The sequence below is a fragment of the Phyllobates terribilis genome, unplaced genomic scaffold (assembly GCF_046119375.1).
Source record: "Phyllobates terribilis strain yellow unplaced genomic scaffold, ASM4611937v1 Scaffold_4__5_contigs__length_816908805, whole genome shotgun sequence".
Classification (NCBI taxonomy): domain Eukaryota; kingdom Metazoa; phylum Chordata; class Amphibia; order Anura; family Dendrobatidae; genus Phyllobates; species Phyllobates terribilis.
In genome coordinates, this window is record NW_027362764.1 from 105,280,944 (window position 1) to 105,304,852 (window position 23,909).

General features: G+C 36.7%; 1 protein-coding gene across 1 annotated transcript in view; it reads left to right on the forward strand.

Moving 5' to 3' along the window:
- The first annotated feature begins 1,322 nt into the window (after positions 1-1,322).
- ADARB2 (adenosine deaminase RNA specific B2 (inactive)) overlaps positions 1,323-23,909 on the forward strand; it is a 1,079,460-nt gene continuing 1,056,873 nt past the window's right edge. The window contains exon 1 of the mRNA XM_073677647.1: positions 1,323-1,867. Coding sequence (XP_073533748.1) covers positions 1,771-1,867 — 97 coding nt within the window. The 5' untranslated portion in view covers positions 1,323-1,770. The remainder of the gene's footprint in view (positions 1,868-23,909) is intronic.

The following is a 23,909-nucleotide window of genomic DNA, read 5'->3' on the forward strand; positions in this document are numbered from 1 at the left end:
ATACTGTGACTTCATTTTAATTATTTTTTTCTATACTATTTAATGTAAAATAAATGGCGGCATTATAATAACTGCAAGAATTATTCCTCTTACCAACTTATATTCCAGGTGTTTAGTTTCAGTCTTTTTGCATTCTGTGCAGATAAAGGAGTGGCCTCCCTTTTCTTTGAGCTGGACATTACATTCATGTAGTTCCCCATGCCTGAGTGTCCATTATCCAGGCTCAGTCCTTCTCAGCCTTTATCGACATGTATGTCACTTAACAAATGATAAGATTTTAAATATTAGAATTAGGACCGTCTGGAATAGGGTCACCATGACGTAGTAGGATGGCTTTTACATTTTTTTGATCAAAATTATATTAACTAAGTACCCAATATTATTTTCATGCGCTATTGCGGTTGATTTATGTTATTATCTTGGGTTTTGATTGTTCTGAAATGTATAGAATATCAAAAGTATTGACACCTAGCTGTAATGATCTTTCCGTAGAAATATCAAACCAATAATAGCCGGAAATCAATAGTTTTTTTTTTTTTAAATGTATTTCGATATTAACTCGCATGAGACCTGTTAAGATTATAGAGACATCGACGTCAATTGTAACCTAATTTTTTAGAACAATATTTGATCTAAATATTTGTATGATCTTACACCCTTGCAGAATTAGGTTGACGACATGTACCAATCATTATTATTAGACAATAAAACGTTCATTTTTAATCCTACTTGTAATAACAAGGTATTTACCCAACATGTTCTATATACAACATAGAAACTTAATGTAACAAAGTACACATACAAACTTTATAAATATGTAACAAAGTACATGAAGGAGCAATTGTTTAATCTTGTATCTCCCACCTATTGTACAGCAAGACAAAGCTTCAGCTTCCATTCAGTCTATATGATTCACACACTTCATCAGTGATCTGCACTTGTCTTATTCTTCTTCTGTCTATATATATAATCATACACTTTGTCTAGGATCTCAGCTTCCTTTCCATGGAAACTGACACGATCTACAATATTCCGAGCAAAAATCAAATACGATACTTCCATTCCTTCTGGAGAACTAACTAGTTAATAAAAAAAACAACTCTTTGCACTGAGAACTAGTTGCTTGCAGGGTCCACGAACATAATGTTCTGCCCATGTGGCTTCATGTGAGATGCTTTTATAGCCTGCATTCTTTAAGATGCCCCCTAGGCTTCTTCCAGATAAACTGGCAGTATGTTCTTAGCCCCTACAGTGCAGCTTCTTCTTCTTCTTTTCCTTTCTATCAGGTCCTAAGCATATCCATCAGCCCAAATGGGAGCTGAATTTGCAAGCTGACAAGGGGGATACAGAGAGAGAGAGGGCTGATGATGGTATGATGTCAGAGCCAGGAGACAGTTCTGATTGGATCTAATTAGACTTTGCTATAGCAAATAGACAGGCTCCCTGCATGATTGGCTTCAAAGTGGCTTGTGCCAAACGACTAGCAGAGGTGCAAAAAAGTAGATTCAGAGCATTTGCAGCCCCTGCTAAGAGGAAGACAGCCTTCTACTGAGAGCTGATCCAGCAGCTTTACTAGCAGCTTCCCAAGCATGCAAAGAAGATAAAAGACACTTAACACAGCTAATAGCAAGTGAATACATGCCAGAACAAAATCCAGCAGGATACATCAGCAGCTACAGAGGTATATATACCAAGCAGGCACTGAAATCCCATTAGCAGAGGCAAATTGGTGACTATTCTACAAACATTGCACTCAGCTGCACTCCATCCATGGCTTCAGTTCTGGGCAGCAGCAGGACCTCAGCCTGTCCAAGTAGTCAACTCAAATTCAAGTCTAAGAGGAGAAGAAGGAGATCTAAGAGGAAAGGTAAGATCCAGCATCTTTATTCATGTGTGTGGACATCATTATTATTGTTCAGTACCTGATTAGAGGAGCTATGGCTAATTCTTCTCAGGGTGATTTGTATAGATCAATGTCCTACTGCTTGTTCTTCAGCAGCCCCTCATTTCCTCCCCAATGAGAATCATTAGCATGTCTGTAGCTTTGTTTCCTCTTGTCACAGACATTTAGCACATGATCCCTGCCAGTTCTTAACAGCAGCAAGTCTAAGGATAGAAATGTCTCATGCTTTCAGAGTAAACTCAGTAGCTGCAGCAGCAGAAGTCTCTTAGCAGCAATGTACAGTAGTTTTGCAAGTGGGTTTTATGGGTTTTTGTTTTAGCTTTTTGACCTATTTGAACTGTTGGAGGTTATGTAAGCTATGGAAAAAGTTATTATTATTTATTATTATAGCACCATTTATTCCTTGGTGCTTTAGATGTGAAAGGGGTATACATAATAAAAAAAAACAAGTAGAATGATAAATTGGAGAGATTGTTGGGAATTAGAAGGGTTAATAAAGTTAAGAAGTGAGAGTCCAACTTATAGATTGAAAAACTTAGCATTGTGTGTAGCATGACAAGTTTGAAAACCCTGTAAACAGAAATTGAATAAAGAAGATACAATGTATATAATAATAATACAAATAAACAGTTGGAATGTAAAGACGCTGAACACAACACAACTAAATATAATAAATATGTAAGAAAAGAGATTCTGGGTTTGAGGCCCTAAGCAGGTGGATATTTCCTATGTGTGGTATCGTCTTTCAGGTAAGGGTTAAAAGGTATATACTACCCCTTGATATATTTGAGAACTTGGGAAAATGTATAATTTAGCACTTTTGACTGTTCCATTGCCATTCTAAATGAAAAGGTGCTATTTCCAATCAGAGCATGTGTCTGAAAACTAAACATACCTCATCTGCAGCAAAGAGTGATAAAATCTCAGTTGGAAACCAAAAAGATTCTCAACTTTTGTAAACTTTCCTGTGACCTAATCTAAGAATCAAGCACCCAGCAAGTCTAATAATAGGCAGTATAAAAAAAAGGGAAATAGTAAATTGCATCATTAAGTGTATTACAGAATTGACCACTACTCAGCGCAGTCTATTAAGTGACCTTTTCTAACCAAGTCAACGTTTACTCCGCTCCCTCACGACTTCATTCCGAGTTAATCTGAATCCAAAATGGTAAATAATTTACTTCTGTTAGCATGATTTGATTGTTTGTTTGTTTTTTTCACACCAATTAGCTGTATTATTTGTTTCCACGCCAACAATAAACCCAGACAGCTTAAAAGGTAGAGCATACTGGCTCTTTCTTTGGAAGTATTGAGATTTTATATAGGAGGAAAAAAATGGGCAAAATATTTACTCGATAAAAAAAAAAAAAGAAAAGAAATTGAAATATGACCAGTGAGAAATAAAAAAGATATTAATGCTGAATAAACATTAATTTGAAATAATATATTATGTAGCATAAATTAATTTGAGCCGTGAATGAGAGGGGTTGTTATTAAATGACCTTGATAACCTTTAACGGATGGTGATTTTGAGATCTAACATTTTTGTGAGGTTTGAAGCTTATAGAGGTCTTGCCCGTTAGTTGTACATTTCCAAATTAATTGAAAAGCGAAACCAGGTGTAAACATTGTTCTGTAGGTAAGATGAATACCTTTCCTACATTACACACAATATATTGTATACACAGCCTCACATTAAGATTTTTTTTTTTTAGGAGCTTATATACTAATTAAAAAGTCATAGCCTCAAGGAAATAATACATTTCATTGAATCTTATTTCAGGTTACATATTATTTTCATATTTCCTGAAAAAATGAAAATAAATAAAAATGTAATGTCACCAAATCAATCGAGCCATACTTAAAAAAAAAGAAAAAATTTCGAGTAAAATAAAAAAAAACTAACTAGAATGTGTTATTTTTCTGTTTTCTTCATGAAATAGTCTTAATTTTTTATATATTTTTTTACAATATATTTTTTCAAAGTTCTTCCTAGTTGTCAATATTTACTTTTAAACTTCCATACATATATTTATTTTACCTTCTAGTAAATGTATAGATATAGACATTGCTGATGTATAATGTATTAAATGTGACATCCTGAAAATGAAGAATATTTTTTCAAAAATGTGTGTGTGTATATATATATATATATATATATATATATATATATATATATATATATACATATATATATATATATAATATGAAGAATTTTTCATCTTTAGATATTGGAATTCAAATTTCCAATGTGTGAACTATAATTCTTGGTAATTATGCCACTTCCTGGTATCACTTTCGTGCATTCATAACATTCTCTAGGAAACCCATATGTTTCTAAATGAAATTCAAAGGAAGACGTTCATCACTCCGAGGTTTGCAGATTTAACTTTAAATATCCTTTAGAATGTCAACATCTGCATGTGGTGTGATCCTTGTCAGGGCTGTCACTATCTTACCCAGTGCCGGAGACTTGACAGCTCTAGCAATAAAAATATGCTTATAATATTACGAGCATTGTTCTGTCATTGCTGTCCCTGCTGTATTTTATCAGGGTTTTTTCTACCCTCTAATTTTAGTTTTTACAGAAGACTGAGCACTGTCATCTGAAGGGTTCATGGCATTACAGCTGTAATACAGAAGTGTTGCCTTAATACAGTTGTGCTAGGCCTAAGTTATACCATAAATTAATAGTAGCAATTTGCCTTTTATTGGGGAAACAGTGATGTTGGAATTTCAAGACCAATAATTCAGTATAAAAATCTGAAATAATAATGTACATTTGTAAATATATTTGTGTTGTCCAAACTTGCACAGTATATTGGTTTATTTCTCTGGAAATATTGGATAATAATATAATATCATCCCATAAGTAAAAGCATGATATGGATACTTATATATGTAGTGTACATGAAGAAATGTAACTAGGACAATATCTATGATATCTGTCTATTCTGTATGAAAAGATAGATATGTTTTCTGTTCAAGCTCCATTAGTTTTATCTATCTATTGTATCTATCTTTCTATCTATCTATCTATCTATCTATCTATCTATCTATCTATCTATCTATCTGTATCTATCTATCTATCCGTCTATCTATCTGTCTATGGTCATAGTTAGAGAGGTAAATGTGCCTTGGGAGCTGTATGCCAAGAATAGATAGCCACCAAAAGGCTACATAACCATGGTAAATAGATACAGGGCTAGGGTAGCCAACTTGCCTTGGACAAAAACAAAGCATAGTTACAGCTTTGTAAAAATTGATCTATCTAAATGAAGATAAAAAAGAGGCAGCACTCCATTAAAAGGCAAAAAAGTGAGGACTTTTTGAATTTTTTGCATTTTGTGATGCTTCCTATTTCTCTATATCTATCCATCTAAAAAAATGTAGGCAGCACACAAATCCCCAAAAATTACAAATAAAGTGAATTTTCCTTATCCCATAATGGCAACGTTTCGGTCGATATGTGGATCTTTCTCAAGCATTGCATGGGAACGGTCCACACATGGACCAAATGTTGCTATTATTGGCTATGAAAAAATCCACTTTATTTGTAATTTTTTAGTGTTCTGCCTCCATTCTTTGATATATTTGGAGGATTGGTGCACCCTTCTTTTCTGTATTTTCTGCTGGTGCTGCTGCCCTATGTTTTTCCTATCTATATATCTAATATCTATCTATCTATCACCTATCTATCTCTATTATATCTAATATCTATCTCATGTCTATCTCTCTCATTTCTATCTATCTATCTATCTATCTATCTGTCTATCTGTCTATCTATATATCTGTCTATCTATCTATCTATCTATCTATCTGTCTATTTATCTATCTGTCTATTATCTATCTAATGTTCATCTACTATATTTACTGCATTTTTAGCACCCATCCTTTGTAGTTTCCATCCTTCAGAACTACCCAATATTGTGCAAAAAGATCCAAAGTTAGAACAAAAGAATACAACAATGCAGCTTTACTACTGTATGTATAGTACAATACCCTGGTTTGTTATTTATTTTTTGTTGTTTTTTACTTGTTTACCCCACTAAGGCTTTCTATGAATATATCTGTATGTACATGCATTGTTGTAAATCTAATCAGTGACATATAATGAAGTGTGGTAGCGCACTATGATCTAGAGCTGTAGATAATCAAGGGGATGAACAAGCCACTGATTGACACGAGTTCTCATTGGCTTCTAGGTGCAATGTCAGATGTCCTTTATCACAAAATCAATAGCGTGATACAGAATTGACTGTCATCGGACTGGTCAGTATTTAGTTTGTAGCCAGTCCGGCATGTCAATCAGCTAAGGTCATTATTTAGGTTACTAAAGAGCAGATCCATTTTGTCTCATGAAGCTTTTGTGTGGCCTCCAGAATCAGCCTCTTCATGGGTTATATCTGAAGCCTATAACAACAAAAAGAATATATTTGCTGTGCAAAATTTATGTTTACCCTAAAAAAATAAAATGTTATCTCGTGCCAGATATACTGCGAAGAATATGTTCATAAGTTTGAGGCTGCTTCCATAAGCATTGACATTTCCATGCTATTGACAGCTGTATATTACATCTTCTATATCAACATTTTTGTTATAAGAGAATATTATTTTGCCAACAGAAATTTGACGGCTGACGAAGCACATTGCATTGACATATGGTATGCTAATGACAAATCCAATATTTTCTATCAACTTTTAATACCTTAATTATGTATAGAGAATTATGTAAAAAATAGACTGCCTATATACCTGAATGAAGCTCACTATATACAGTGTTTAGAATTTTGGGACCTGATATTTACTGACTTTATTATCACTTTATTATGTATATTAATATTATTATAATGGCTGTTAAGTTTCTTTCATACATTGTTTTGACTGAGGTAAATTTTTGCTATATTTTTTAGTTAGTATTTTTTATGCATACAGGTACTTTAAAGTCTATGAACTATATACAAACCATTTGTATTGAGTTTTTATGTGGATTTTTGATTACTGAGTGTTTTTCTCATAACGCAGCAAGGCCTAGGTATATCTTTTTAAATTTTTCTTTATGGCACTTGAAAAATGCCAGAAAAAAAATAAAAAAAACACTATATAAAATAGCATTAAAAACTCATAACATTTTTATAAGAAGTTTAAAAATAAAATTTGTAAAGGAAGCCTAAATATTATTTTCTGGGTAGACAGATCCCATTGTCTAGTTTATAAATTTGCTATTGGTACCTAACTTTATCGGCTATAAATACTCTTTATTCTTTGCTCTTTCATTTTTTTGGGGCTCCTGGAGTGATGCAACTGATTTTTAATGTTTTACAGTATTAATTGTTATTGAGAAAATATATCTTATTTTTTTATTTTATATTTTTTAATATATTTTCTTTTCTGTTTTTTTACGTATTCTTATCGTGTTTGATGCTGTAGCAAAAATATAAAGATTGCGTCAAAATATTGCAGAAATGGAGACCGTAAATTCATTTTACATTAAAGTAATAATGCAAAAACACTGAAATTCAACATATCTCATAAAAAATTGTGAACCTGACTGGTAAGAAAACTTAGAGAAAATCCAAAATGACAGAAAACATAGCTGCCTGCAGACGGCACTGTTCTAGACTTTACAGGGCTACATAAGGTGCTAATTGCTTAAAATAAATCCCTATGGTTTCCAGGAAAAAATGTTTTCAATTACATAATGTAACATGAGCCAAGAAATGTCTGTACTGGAATTGTGGTAACTTGGTAGAAAGACAAGAAATGTGATCTGTGGAAGCAGCCAGTGAAGGAAGGAAGCTATTTTCAGTATATACAAGCTTAGCTTTATACTAAAAGGAAATGTAATTCTTGTTAAGCTAATCTCTTGATCAGTGGATATGTACAAGATAGGTTTCGGGGCACACCATGTGTTGGCAGAAGGTCATGTTTTGATTAAAATGTTGCCAAAGAACAAAGGTCATTGCTTAAAGTGAACCTTTACTGTTCAGTTCACGGGCATGAATATATTTGGTCATGGTATAAAAATTCCTAATATTTCATTACCATTCAAATTCCATCACCACGAATAAATAAGAAAATATTCTAAAATCATATTAGGTTACATGCAAAAAAATCCGAGTTTTTGTCCTTGATACTGAAAATTTCCCTTGAGGTTTTGGCATAATATTATAACTTTCATCTTCACACAATGGAATTGGGTAATTATTGAGCTCAAGTAATCTTCATGAAACCCTATCACGATTTATGAGACGTTGAGGGCACAATCGGTATCTTTATGATATTCAGCTTACTTGGGTCAAAGAGATGAAGGGATTCGGATATTCTACTCTCCGTCTATACAGAACTTGTAGAAGTCAATCATTGAATACACAAGTCGTATGATGAGTAAGGTGTAATAGAGTATTTGTGTATCTTTAGAAATACTGTAGATCAGTGTTCCCCAACCAAGTTCTCAAGAGCCACCAACAGATCATATTTTCAGGATTTCCTTAGTATTGCACAGGTGATGTAACTATTGCCTGTGTGGGTGATGCAATTATCACCTGGGCAATACTAAGGAAATCCTGAAAACATGACCTGTTGGTGGCTCTTGAGAACTGGAGTTGGGGAACACTGCTGTAGACTCTAGTGACAAGTATTTGGTTGTTTCCAAAAAAAAACCAGCTCCAAATTGGGTTGTCTTCTACTGGACCTTTATGTCCCATGATTGTGTCAGACCCTGGACACAGAGGTCCCTTGGTTGGGTTAGGCTAGCCCAGCGTGGATACAATTTAAAGATGTCTTAACGCCATATGTAATTTTCTTAAAAATAACCCATGTCAAAAAATAAAGCAGCAAAGTCCATAGAAATTATCAAATTCCAATTTCCCAGCACAAGTTAAATTATGATTGCATTAATCCGAGAGATTGGTATGGATTGACCACTGCAAAACTTTTTTAAACTTTCGAAGTTTAAGGCCAGTAAAGAATATTATTCTCTTTGTGCCATCATCCGACAAGTTATTATTTTTTTTACTCTTTTCTATTTTTACTCACATTCTATTATTGTTACAATTTCATACTGTCAGCATTTTCTTGTTGATTCAGGTGCATTGCATAAGTCACATTTTCATTTTTAGCAAGGGTTGCAGGCTATACATAATATTAAAAATGTTAATAACGTTGTATAGGAGGCACAGATGTTGTATACTGCCCGCCCTTTGCATCACTAATTGCTGTTTTCATATCCTATGGTCGTGAAATGATATTTGTTCGGCTCTTGGGCTTTTTATGGCGTAAATTACTGTAATGTTATTTCATTGTAAGTCTATCAGATATATCAGATATATAGAAACTTCCCAGATATAACAATCACTGAAATTTCTCCACACCCTTCACTAGCTAGTGCTACTCGTTAGGTTACGGACGGTTACAGGAAGTTACAATTCTTGGACCAGTCACATCCGCGAATAATCACTCCATGTGCAGCACCATGTTCTCATATGCACAGGAACAAAAGCTCAGTACCATTGAAACTAGCCCTGTCTCATCCTTAAAAGAAACATGCTATGATGCATTCTAGTGCATTTTATGATTTTGGACACATGTACAGAATGCTAACCGAAAACACATGTGTCTGAACAAAGCCTTATGTAGAGAATTTTAGGTTGCCCACATCTTTGTATGCCAATCCAGAATCCTGTTTGCAGACCAAAGGAGCTAGACGTTAAATTAAGCTTTGGGTTGTTGTTCAGGATGATATTTTTGAGCAGATGATTTACTATCTGTTTTTATGGCCAGAGTTACTAGGATCTGTTAGTGTTGCATACCTGTTTTTCAGGTTCTTTAGGCCAAAGAATCCAGGATTAGGGAACTTGGTCATTCCCAGATTCCATATGAAATTGCATGGTGATTAAACCTTCTCAAACTTGCTTTATACTTTGCAGCTGGACTTATTGACTTTGATTTAGTTAGGCTTATGGAAATAATTCAGCAGTGTATTTTCTACTATGATTTATGACATTTTATGCTCAGGGCTTTAAATGGGTTTTGCACCTTTCAGAATTGTAGACAAATCTGTAGAATTTGCCATGACTAGGTCTTCAGTGCTGGTTTGACCAATGGAATCCAAGATCAACTGATTACAAGAACTAAGGGCTCAGGCCTCTTTTAGTGTGTACCAGACACAGCATCACACTCATTCTTATCTATGTCTGGTATTGCAGATCGACCCCATTCACTTTAATGCGACTGAGTTACAATATCAGATACTCCTATGGATATTCTGGTTATCTATAGAAGTCTTAGCAGTAGAGATGAGCGAACCTGAACTTAAAAGTTCAGAGTTCTTATCGGACAGTTAGTGTCTGGTGCTAAACATGGAACATGAGCTTCTCCCGGAAGTCCGTTGTAATGTTCAGAGTTCTGGGGGAAGTCCATTGCAGAGAGAAAGAGAATTTTCCAGCTCAAAAGTCCAGGTCACCATTGTTTTCAATGGGGTTCGGGTTCTGGTTCAATTTTGGGTACAATTCTGGTACTCGAACCGAACTTTGAAATAAAGTTTGGGTCAGGTACTAGAACCCGAACTTCCTCGGGTCTACTCATCCCTACTTAGCAGTTGAACCTACACCTTCCACATAGTGATGACAGCATGGTATAGAGATGTTAGAGGTCGCACCATGCCATATCTTGGTGGTCCTTTAGTATTTTTTATTAGTCTCATCTTGAAACTAAACTAATCAACCATCATACCCCCCAACCTACTGTCCTCTTCCCCATTATCCTGTAGAATATAAGCCTGGTCCTCTTCCCTCTGTAGCAGTCTATCATTGTTAGTTTGTTTACTGTAAGTGATATCTGTATTTGGTATGTAACCCCTTCTTATATACCGCACCATGGAATCAATGGCGCTATATAAATAAATAATAAGATCTTGTAGTGTCACGTGGTGAAGGTATTGCCTAAATCTATGTGGACTTGGCCTAGCAATCACATCCGGTGCCAATATTACAAATATGATTTATTTATGTGTTAAGATTGTTTTTTTTTCAATTATTTGATGTGCAGAAATATTGTACATTTTTTGTAAATAAAAAAACAGTACAATTGACGTGCATGTAGGATTTACTTAACACATGTGTATTGTAATACATATATGTATATATATATATATACTTCATGTATATATATATATACATATATGACAATACAATATATTATGTTGCAATATTATTATTAATAATAATAATAATAACAATGCTAAAAATAATAATAATTGGTGTAATTATTGCTATTATTATTAAAAAGAAAAAAAAATGCCAAAGCATTTAAAAGAGTAGATTACGTGCTCTGGAAAACTGAGATTATTTCAGTATGAAATCAAATACTTTGAGACAGATTACAGAAAGGCTGGAGATAAAAGAACCAGTCTGGTTTTTCCATCTCCTAACTCTGCCAAAGCAATAAATGAGCTTGTTTCATCGTAACTGCGTTTTTTATTTTCTCAGACCAAACTGTTCCCTATGACAGGTTTGTGTCGTGTCTGGAGATGTGCACTTCTTATCTTGTCCGTTGACAGCTCAAGAGGCAGGGGCTGGATTTGGTGATAAAATTAAATCGATTAATCCTTTATCCACCATCCGATTTCTAGTGATCCGTGTAATGACAGCAATTTAAGATTGCATCAAGGGCATTAGCGATGATGGTTGAACTTAAATTTAGAATTAAAATGCGGGATTCATGAATACCAGACTAAATAGTACAAGCATTTCCATGTAAAACAGACGCAGCCTCCTCTCAATCCTCCCTGCCGTTAGCTTTTAATTTCGACTGCTTAACCTTTCCCACTTATATCATTATGCAGAATCATATGGTGTAGGCAGACTGTAGGGTTCAGGCCCAGCTATCATTGACATTATAACAAGGTAACGTTTTAATAACACACTGCTTAGATTATGTATCAGACTCTATTATACCAAATTTATGCATTTATAGCCCCCCAGTGTAGCTGGACTTTTCCCCTGTTTTAGATCGGGCGATCTGTTGGGCATCCATCTCGTATTTCAGGTATACCACTCGAAGCATTCAGGAAAACACACTAGAATTGATCAATCGTTGGGTTGTGTATTTTTCTCTAGTACATATAGTGAATTAGGCAGGGAATCCCTGCTGATTTCAGTTTACAATCCAGCTTCTGTTCCCCAGGGCAGAGATTGATGGTTTCCTTCTAATAGTATCCGAATAATTAGCTAATGGGTTACTGCGCACATACTAACATATTAAGATATAGCAAAAGGTGAATTTGTCTATAAAACCTAGTAGATTTACCTGCAATCCAAAGAAAGTCACTGACATGGGATCATAATATTACTGTACGTGGTGTCAAACTCGGCTATTCTACATCTGAAGATTTCCTATGTAGGAAACTATGAGGTTGTGTTCACACGTTGAACCCGCAAACTACGCACTGGATAGCACGATTTTTCCAGGTTGCATGCACCAAAAAACAAATCGATTTTTAATTATTGAAGCTACCCGCAATCCCATGTCGCAATTATACAGACTGCTTTTAGCTACATTCAGTTTTAAAAAATGCCATTTACAGTGGGTACGGAAAGTATTCAGACCCCTTTACATTTTTCACTCTTTGTTTCATTGCAGCCATTTGGTAAATTCTAAAAAGTTAATTTTTTTTCTCATTAATGTACACTCTGCACCCCATCATGACTGAAAAAAAAACAGAAATGTAGACATTTTTGCAAATTCATTAAAAAAGAAAAACTGAAATATAACATGGTCATAAGTATTCAGACCCTTTGCTCAGTATTGAGTAGAAGCACCCTTTTGAGCTAGTACAGACATGAGTCTTCTTGGGAATGATGCAACAAGTTTTTCACACCTGGATTTGAGGATCCTCTGCCATTCTTCCTTGCAGATCCTCTCCAGTTCCGTCTGGTTGGATGGTGAACGTTAGTGGACAGCCATTTTCAGGTCTCTCCAGAGATGCTCAATTGGGTTTAGGTCAGGGCTCTGACTGGGCCAGTCAAGAATGGTCACAGAGTTGTTCTGAAGCCACTACATTGTTATTTTAGCTGTGTGCTTAGGGTCATTGTCTTGTTGGAAGGTGAACCTTCGGCCAAGTCTGAGGTCCAGAGCACTCCGGTAGAGGTTTTCATCCAGGATATCTCTGTACTTGGCCGCATACATGTTTCCTTCAATTGCAACCAGCCATCCTGTCCCTGCAGCTGAAAAACACCCCCATAGCATGATGCTGCCACCACTATGTTTCACTGTTGGGATTGTATTGGGCAGGTGATGAGCAGTGCCTGGTTTTCTCCACACATACCGCTTAGAATTATCAACAACAAGTTCTTTCTTCATCTCATCAGACCAGAGAATCTTATTTCTCATAGTCTGGGAGTCCTTCATGTGTTTTTGAGCAAACTCTATGCGGGCTTTCATACATCTTGCACTGAAGAGAACCTTCCGTCGGGCCACTCTGCCATAAAGGCCTGACTGGTGGAGGGCTACAGTGATAGTTGACTTTGTGGAACTTTCTTCCATCTCCCTACTGCATCTCTGGAGCTCAGTCACAGTGATCTTGGTGTTCTTCTTTACCTCTCTCACCAAGGCTCTTCTCCCACGATTGCTCAGTTTGGCTGGATGGCCAGGTCTAGGAAGACTTCTGGTGGTACCAAACTTCTTCCATTTAAGGATTATGGAGGCCACTGTGCACTTAGGAACCTTGAGTAGTGCAGAAATTCTTTTGTAACCGTAGCCAGATCTGTGCCTTGCCACAATTCTGTCTCTGAGCTCCTTGGGCAGTTCCTTTGAGCTCATGATTCTCATTTGGTCTGACATGCACTGTGAGCTGTGAGGTCTTATATAGACAGGTGTGTGCCTTTCCAAATCAAGTCCTATCAGTTTAATTAAACACAGCTGGACTCCAATGAAGGAGTAGAACCATCTCAAGGAGCATTACAAGAAAATGGACAGCATGTGACTTAAATATGAGTGTCTGAGCAAAGGGTCTGAATACTTATGACCATGTGATATTTCAGTTTTTCTTTTTTAATAAATTTGAAAAAAAAATCTACATTTCTTTTTTTTTTCAGTCAAGATGGGGTGCAGAGTGTACATTAATGAGAAAAAAAATGAACTTTTTAGAATTTACCAAATGGCTGCAATGAAACAAGGAGTGAAAAATTGAAAGGGGTCTGAATACTTTCCATACCCACTGTAATGCGGTTTCAACTGCAACACATGATTGCTGCCTGAAGGGATTGCATTTCAGTAATTTTATTAGTATATAAAAGCAAGCAGGCTTAAAGGGAACCTGTCACCAGAAAAAACGCTATTAACCTGCAAATATGGGGTTAATCTGCAGGTTAATAGTGTTGTTATGCTGCCTGGTGCCTGCACTTAGCCAATCGCTGCGGGGAGAAAATGAACTTTGTTCTACCCGGCAGTGTTTGGGTTTCAGTCACGTGGGGGCAGCACTGGCGCAGGTTCAGTCACGGCTCTGAGTATACAGAGCAGCGGCTGTACTGTGCCCCCGGCACCAATGCAGATCCAGTGTCATGGCCGGGGGCACGGTTACAGCCACCTCAGAGCGGTGACTGAAAGCACGCCGGTGCCACCCCAATGACTGAAACCGAGCCCCCGGTGCGACTTACAGGTTTCTGTCATGGGGGAGACACCGGCGCTGGTTCAGTCACCTCTCTGAGAATACAGAACGGTGGCTGTAACCTCGCCCCTGGCATTAGGGCTGTCAGTCAGTCAGGGCCGGGGACTCGGTTACAGCAGCCGCTCTGTATTCTCAGAGACTGAAACGAGAACACTGCCGGGGAGAGTAAACTTAATTTTCCCCCCACAGCGTTCGGCTATGTGCAGGCGCCGGCCAGCATAATAATGCTATTAACCTGCCAATTAACCTCATATCTGCAGGATAATATCATTTGTTTCTGGTGACAAGTTCCCTTTAAAGAGATTTGAAATTCTTAGTGCAATTTTAATTTGCCATTCTGTACAAGGAAAAATTAATACACACGATTTCCTTACTTTGTAACAAAAAGTAGGCATGGTCTAATTGAGGCAAAGAGAAAAAATGGTAAGTGAGGACAATTCAGTGTGAAAACCACTTTTATTCACATAGGAACCCTGATAGACCTTGTTTGGTCAGAGTGTGATGCAGGTGGTGTAAACACAAAAGGCTGGAATCGAGGTCAGAAATGGAAGAAGGGTCCATGAGGGCTGGGCTCCAGCACCAATGAGAAAATGTTAAAACATATATTGTACCGTGCAATTAAAAAATATGATGAGAAAAAAAACAAAAGTTTAAGGATCTGTAGCTTACGCGACAGCAGCTCTGAATAAGGGTTGCTAACTCGAATTGTGTTTTAACATTTATGAATTATTTCAGAATTATGTTTTAACATTTTCAACATTTCTTGTTGGTGCTGGAGCCATGATCATGGACACTTCTTCCATGGTCTAATTGAACCAGGAATGGGTGCCTAAACAATACTTCAAAGCCATTTAGAAATAACAGTGCAATACCTTGCATGAAATAATACTGCCATAAATTGCTTAATCCATAACACCACATTGTGCTGAAATTAGCATGTTGTATAATACACAAAGATTAGTAAGTGCATTAGTAAGAAGGTGGAACACCTCTGGAGTGTTGTAGACCCTTGTGGTATAAACAGATTTTATTTTGTTGAGCTCATGAGGTTGTATTCACTCACATAGTACAGTATTATATAGTACAGTAGTATTGAGTCAATCAATCTGCATAGTTTGTGCTTCAATGTTTGCAGGTCAACAAACTGCATGGACTGATACAATTGATAGTCAACATATTAGCAAATATCGATTGTTCAGTTGCCCCGAGTCCCTGTCTCCCAAGGAAAGCAGAGCAATGAATTGTAGGAGATGATATAATAGATAAACACTAGCAGCCATTCAACAATGCACAAACATCAAATCAATCTACAACCAGAGTCAACATTCACACTCTTATGAACAATAGCCCACGTCCCTGGGCCTACTAAATATACATCTGGAATAATTAAGAATAAATTCTGTGTCATCACAATTACAGTGGGGGAAATAAGTATTTGATCCCTTGCTGTTTTTGTAAGTTTGCCCACTGACAAAGCATGAACAGTCTATAATTTTAAGGGTAGGTTAATTTTAACATTGAGAGATAGAATATCCAAAAAATATCAAGAAAATCACATTGTATAAATTAGATGTATTGTTTTGCATTTTGCAGTGAGAAATAAGTATTTGATCCCTCTGGCAAACAACACTTGACAAAACCCTTGTTGGCAAGCACAGCAGTCAGACTTTTTTTGTAGTGGCGCACATGTCAGGAGGAATTTTGGTCGACTCCTCTTTGCAGATCACCTCTAAATCATTAAGATTTTGAGGCTGTCGCTTGGCAACTCAGAGCTTCAACTCAATCCATAAGTTTTCTATGGGATTAAGGTCTGGAGACTGGATTGGCCACTCCATGACCTTACTGTGCTTCTTTTTGAGCCACTCCTTTGTTGCCTTGGCTGTATGTTTTGGGTCATTAGAAGACCCAGCCACGACCCATCTTCAATGCTCTTACTGAGGGAAGAAGGTTGTTGGCTAAAATCTCGCTATACATGACCCCATCCATCTTCCCTTCAGTACGGTGCAGTCGTCATGTCCCCTTTGCAGAAAAGCACCCCCAAAGTATAATGTTTCCCCCACCATGCTTCACGGTTGGGACGATGTTCTTAGGGTTGTATTCATCCTTCTTCTTCCTCCAAACACGGTGAGTTGAATTATTGCCAAAGAGCTCAATTTTTGTCTCATCTGACCACAGCACCTTCTCCCAGTAACTCACAGAATCATCCAGGTGTTCATTGGCAAACTTCAGATGGACCTGCACATGTGCCTTCTTGAGCAGGGGGACCTTGCGGGCACTGCAGGTTTTTAAACCTTTAAGGCGTAATGTGTTAGCAATGATTTTCTTGGTGACATTTGTCCCAGCTGCCTTAAGATCATTAAAAAGTTCCCCCCGTGTAGTTTTAGACTGATCTCTCACCTTCCTCATGATCAAGGATACCCCACGACGTGATATTTTGCATGGTGCCTCAGATCGATGTCGATTGACAGTCATTTTGTATTTCTTCCATTTTCTTACTATTGCACCAACAGTTGTCTCCTTCTCACCCAGCGTCTTACTTATGGTTTTGTAGCCCATTCCAGCTTTGTGCAGGTCTATGATCTTGTCCCTGACTTCCTTAGAAAGCTCTTTGGTCTTGCCCATGTTGTAAAGGTTAGAGTCTGACTGATTAATTGAGTTTGTGGACAAGAGTCTTTTATACAGGTGACTATGTGAGACAGCTGTCTTTAATGCAGGTAACGAGTTGATTAGGAGCGTCTAACTGGTCTGTAGGAGCCAGAACACATAATTGTTTGTAGGGGATCAAATACTTATTTCTCACTGCAAAATGAAAATAAATTTATCTAATTTATACAATGTGATTTTCTTGATTGTTTTGGATATTCTATCTCTCAATGTTAAAATTAACCTACCCTTAAAATTATAGACTGTTCATGTCTTTGTCTGTGGGAAAACTTACAAAAACAGCAAGGGATCAATACTTATTTCCCTCACTGTATATCTATTTATTATGCTTGCTTATATAGAGTCAACATATTCTCCTGACATTATCATCCCTGTCACCATTGGGGCTCACAATCTAAATCACCTATCCGTATGTATTTTGTTGTTTTCACTAAACAGCCAGATTGGCCCAACTCCTTCTAAATCTCTAGTTCATCATCAAACTCCTTGGTGGCTCAAGGACCAAACCTCTGCCGAATGTCAGAACTGGTGTCACTGTCTCACTTCTGCTTACTATGGGCACAAATTATTCACTCAAACATATGCTTATTTGGACATTCTTCATCAACACCTACAGAAGTTGTGGCCCAGTCCTTCTAACGCAGCCGTGGTCACTGACAAGTCAGATGCAAGACAACAAGCCATGGTCCCTCCTGACTTACATATTTCTCCTTCTGAAGGATAACATCCAGGAACATTCTTGGTGTCATCAGCAAACACAAGGATGGCGACACTGTTGGACCACTCCACCAGCCATGACTTGTTCATTGTTCTCCTCAGAGCTGGAGACTTCTGTCTCTCATGTGGTCTCAGCCACACACTAAGTAACTTCCTGTTCCTCAGTTCTTTTTACAATCTCTGGTACTATATTGTCATGTAGTGGCAGTGGCCCACATTGTAGACGTACAAAGCTCACAAAGAGAATCAATAGAGAATACATCTCACCAGACTTTTAGACATCATAATATGATAATACTACAATACAGCATATAACAAATTCCATAAAATTCATGTATATTCCAGCATACTGAGCATACTATGATTTCTAGAAGTCCTACAATAATCAAGATTGTTAAACTACTCCATGCTTGCCCTTTTTTTCATTCCATCCAGAAAACAAAATGCATTAGTGAGACACAATTTACTGTGAAAAATGCAATTAGAAGCATTAAAGACGGAAACACCAGTAGCTTTCATAACTTCAATTATATGGGTGTTCTTTACCTAATGTGGAAAAATAATAAAAATTAACAATTTACAAATATCTAGTACAGACAATTGCTGATGTGTAGATTTCTGTGTAATCACACGTTACCTTCCAGGCTGACATGTAAATTTCATGACCCAAAATGATAATTATTCTGCAAATTACAGAAATTTGAATGTGAGCTACTTCATCACGAGGAAGAAGAAGAGAAGTGCTGAAGTGCAAAAACAGAATATGATAATGTGGCCTTGTAACAGAGAGTGGCATGGACCCTCCACGCTCACAATATTTATTTTGCAGTGATATTCGCATGAGTGAATTTATCTTTTTTTATGACCTGTGAAATATTTAGCATTTGGTCTTCCCAAGACAAAAATTATTGACCAATTCTTCTGGTTAGTGTTGGAGTCTGGTTATTGGTGGTTAGGGGTAGAATCAGTGTCTGGTAATTTGGCAGTGGGTCAGTGGTAATTGTGGTGATAGTAGAGGTCTGATACAATTGGTAATTGGTCCATATTGGTCAGTTGTTAAATAGGTGGCTGGTACTTCATGGTTGGCAAAATTCTAAGGATTAATGAAACAATTCTCTCTTGACTCCTGGTGGTTATTCGTACAGTCCATGTCTTGAACGGTTGGTGTTTACTCCATGCGGGTCAGTGGTATAGTAAGTACAGTAGCATGCACTTTATGGTCTGTGAAATTTTAAGGGTTAATAAACCAATAATCACTTGATTCCTGATGCTTAGAGGTTCAGTCTGTGTCAACGTCATGTTTGCGAGTGGTTCTGTCAGAATTCTGTAAATTGAGTGATATTCATGCTCTGCTGACTTCTGACTATCTATGCGTACAATGGCAAGTGATCGGTTTTACTTAGCAATGAAAAATAATATTATTGGAAACCATCAATGGTTATTTTTATTCTCCAACTAAAATCTAATATATACCACTAGAGTGGTTCCCACTCATAAAATAACAAGAACACAATCTGTAAGAGACGCTGTACCCTATTATATATTGTAGGGTTGATATGTTGCAATGTTTGCTCTTACATAACTTTTTTGTTGAACAAAACAAAACGATTTAGCAATATATACCAGCCCGATGGAGGCCAAAAAGTCAGAATGTATTGGATTATATTAGATACATGTCAAACATACTGTAGGGATCATGCATAGCGATCATGCATGCCAAACATAGGGATCTTGTAAAAAAGAAGGCTGAGAGGAGACTTAATAGCTGTCTACAAATATCTGAAGGACTGTCACAATGTAGAGAGATTATCCTTATTCTCACTTGCACATAGAAACACTGGAAGCAATGAAATGAAACTGAAAGGGAGAAGATACAGATTAGATATTAGAAAATACTTTTTGACGGTGAGGGTGATCAATGAGTGGAACAGGCGGCCACGAGAGGTGGTGAGTTCTACTTCAATGGACGTCTTCACACAGAGGCTGGACAGACATCTGTCTGAGATGGTTTAGTGAATCCTGCAATGAGCAGAGGGTTGGACACTAGGACCCTGGAGGCCCCTCCAACTCTAACATTCTATGATTCTATGAAATGTGATGTGAACAGAGCCTTACTGTCAATTATCCTGTAATGTTTCATTAGCTCAAGCTTATGTAACCTAATTATATTCTTTAAGATACAAATACATGTATATAGATATGAACACAAGATCGCCATAAAAACCGTGATACCTAAAGCATATACTATACTGCGTGTATATATATAAATATACATTGTCCAGGCTGTAGGTGTCAGGGTTGTTGCATATATATAATTATTCATTTATACAGCATAACATACAGCTGTATATATATAAATAAAATGGAAACAGCACTCCAAAGAAATTAAGTGAAAAAAGTGGACTTTATTCACCCAGATAGTAACATTTCAACTTCTCATTATATATATATATATATATATATATATATATATATATATATATATATTACAGCCGTGATGTCTACAGCATATACTATTCTGTACATTATATATATAGTATAGTATATGCTGTAGGGTGTGTCAAAGTTGTTATAGAGTATATGTATTTGTGTATATATATATATAAATATAATCACATTTTTTGTTGTTGTCACTGTAGCTATACAGTACGTAGGTTTTCATAGGGCTCGGAGAGGTGTCAGCAACACTAGCCGTCATTTGCTGCTGCTAAAAAGGCCTCCAGAAATGTGCGACTCTAGAGGTCATTCTTTGTTACACAGGTGAAAAAAAAGACTTTCCTTCCTTTACAGTGATCATCAGGAACAGAGTTTCATATTCTGTTTTTCACTGTTAGAAAGTACACTACGAGCACAAAAAATATATAAAAATATTCATGAAATGATGACGAGTGTTCATAGGATAGTCAAATAAATACCAGCATGATAAATGTAGTCTTATAGTACATCCCCTGAAATAAGGACTATCTTTCTACCATACACTAATAAATACAATTAATTTATGGTACAAAAGATAGCTCATAACTGCTTATACCTTTAAAAGTCATGTCTATCCCATAATTCAGAACTTTTTATAACATGAAATTAACATGGTGAAAACGATATTGAGTGCAAAGATAGCAGTCATATCTTGGTCCTGGTGCTTGAGCATTTTGAGCTCTGTAAAACCCCGCCCCTGCCACTGATTGGTGACTTTCTGTGTACACTGTAAATGGGCTGCCAATCAGTTGTGTGGGCGGGGTTTTACAGAGCTCAATATTCAGAGAACTGCTAAATCTGCTGCAAAGAAAATGGTGATTTTATCAAAATGTCAGAAAGCAGCCCAGTAAGTGACACATTGATGGAATCAGGGTCTCTGCTTCTGCATTATGCTGCTCTCAGATGGAGTAGTAAAAACCTGGTGACGGATTCACTTTAACAGAACTGCTAGATGTGTAGCACAGAAAACAGTGATTGTTTCAAAATGACAGCATGCAGACCAATAAATAATACATCGCAGGAATCAGGGTCTGAGCTCCTGATCATCTTGCTACTCTCACATTACATAGCACACATTACATAGCAAAAACCTGGGACAGATTCCCTTTAACTGCATTTTTACCTGTTATCCTATGCAATACTTTAAAGTTCTACTGTACGGTTTTATTGCTGTGAATATTCTAAAATGAATGTTTAATTGCTAGCTGTAAAATGGCTTGAAATAACATTTAGTGAAATAAGTTATATAGGCAATCAGATAGCAAGAAAATTGTACAAAGGGAAAAAAATTCTCACCATATTGCCTAGAGTAGATGGGAAAGTGCACCGTTCAGACTTCATAAAATGACACATTTTAACAAAAATCAGCTGCTAATGAAGCACTTAGGTGGGAGCTCAAGATAGACTGAAGATTCCTATTTAAGTCAGTGGGGTATTTTCAGCCAATTATGGTGGTGCAATCAGACGATTCAGTCTATACTTAATCCATTCCCTCCCATCCTCAACCCAACGAGGTTATCCATTAAGCTGCAATAGAACAGATAAGGGAATTTTAAGCTTATGATTGACTAGGAAGTGATTGAGGGACAGAGCTGAATATATACAACACTAGTACTTTTATTACTTTGGTTCTTAAGCAGAGTTTTATGTAGACACCAAATTCCTAATTCTGTAACTTATTATTTGGATACTTTTTTATTTAGATGTATTAGATCTATCTGTTATTTCTAATATATTAAGGGTGTACATTATCATAAGTGGTACAGCCCTCTCTATTTCATAGCTATGCTGCTGTTATGTCTATTACCTGAATTAAAGGGGTAGTCTTATGAGAAACATTAAAGAAGCGCTGCCCCTCCCATCAAAATTTGTATCCTCTTAATATATTGCAGTCATCATATATAAACTGTGTACTTTCAATTGCTCATTTTGCCTTTCTACCTAATTAATTCTTCTCTTTTCTCTGTTCTATGTAAAAACAGCAAGTCTCTTGCCCCTGCATTTATCATTCCCCTCTTCAACTCCTGACTTAGCTGCTCCATCCTCCCCCGCCAGGGACTTTTGCAGTGACTGATGACTCATACAGTGAAAATTGACCTCCTGTTTCTACATAGAGCTTAGAGGGGTTCAACTGGTCAGTTTTTAATTACGTGATGTCATAGACGTAATGGAAAAGAGAAGAATTATCTGGGTAGAAAGGCAAAATGAGCAATTGTAAGTACACAGTGCCATATAATATGATGACTGCAATATATTAAGAAGATAAACATTTTGATGGGAGGAGGAGGAGGAGTGCTTCTTTTCTTCAACTGTGTGCTTCTTTAATGGCATAGCCAAAGAATATCACCTGTCTCCAGAGCAGAGGTCTCTAATTCCCTGTTCCAGTCAACATCCAACCACCAGTGAGTGAAGAGGAGGTGGCTTTACTTGCTCCGACTCCTTACTTTCAATGCTATGTAAGTTCCGAATAGAGCCGAGAGTATTATTTCGGCTGTATTCAGAACTCCAAAGACAATAAATGGACAGAGCCAGCACATGTTCTGCCACGTCTACACTCATTGGTGGTCAGACGCTCACCAGAGATGGGCCCTACATCTAAATTTTATGGCCTCGTATATCTATTTCATATATCTATTGGACTTTTATGGCATAAACTTTCAATATGACATACATTTCTTTGGATAGACAGCCCATTTAATCCCTTGACTTGAGTAAACAATTTTGGTAAATTTGAGCAGCCATCCAGCATTTGTGAAAGCTTGTAAATGTTATCTATAGCTATAAAATAAATCTATGTATTAAATAACAAAAAAAATGGTAAAAAAAGGCCTATGCAATTCATCATCCTTAGGCAAGCTACCGTACATGATGCCCCTCCTGGTAACCCTCCTGGTAACTGACAACTAAGACCTGCATCAGTAAACACAATTTTAAATACAATTAACACAAATCTATATAAAGCATTGCTTCCAGCTTAATGCAGAAAAAAAGGAAAATATCCGCAGATGACATAGATACTAATAAATACTAGTGTCGAGCTGTCAAAAACTGTTTGTTAAATGTTAACATCTCTAGGGCTCACAGGCTGTCATGACTTAATTACTACAGGATCTGTCTGTAATAAAGTCAGCAGACGGGGCATATAGGTGCTATAGCCGCTTCAGTTTAAGAATTTCTGAAGATTAACTTGACAACTGTAAAATATAGTGATAATGTAGAAGTGATATGCTCAGTGTTAAGGCTACTGGACAGCTCTGATTTAAAGGGAAACGTAATAAGAAGCCAGATTTTCCCATTGCCTGAATATAAAGGCTTAAAGTCTACAGGATAGGTAATCAATAGAAAATCGGTGAGGGTCCAATACCTTAGGTGTTATTTCCTCTGGCTACAGCTGGATGTAAATACTGTTGGTTGAGCGTAGCTGAATTCAAAGTGTAGCGGATTTGTGGACACTGCCGACTGTGAAGTCCCACGACTTGGGAA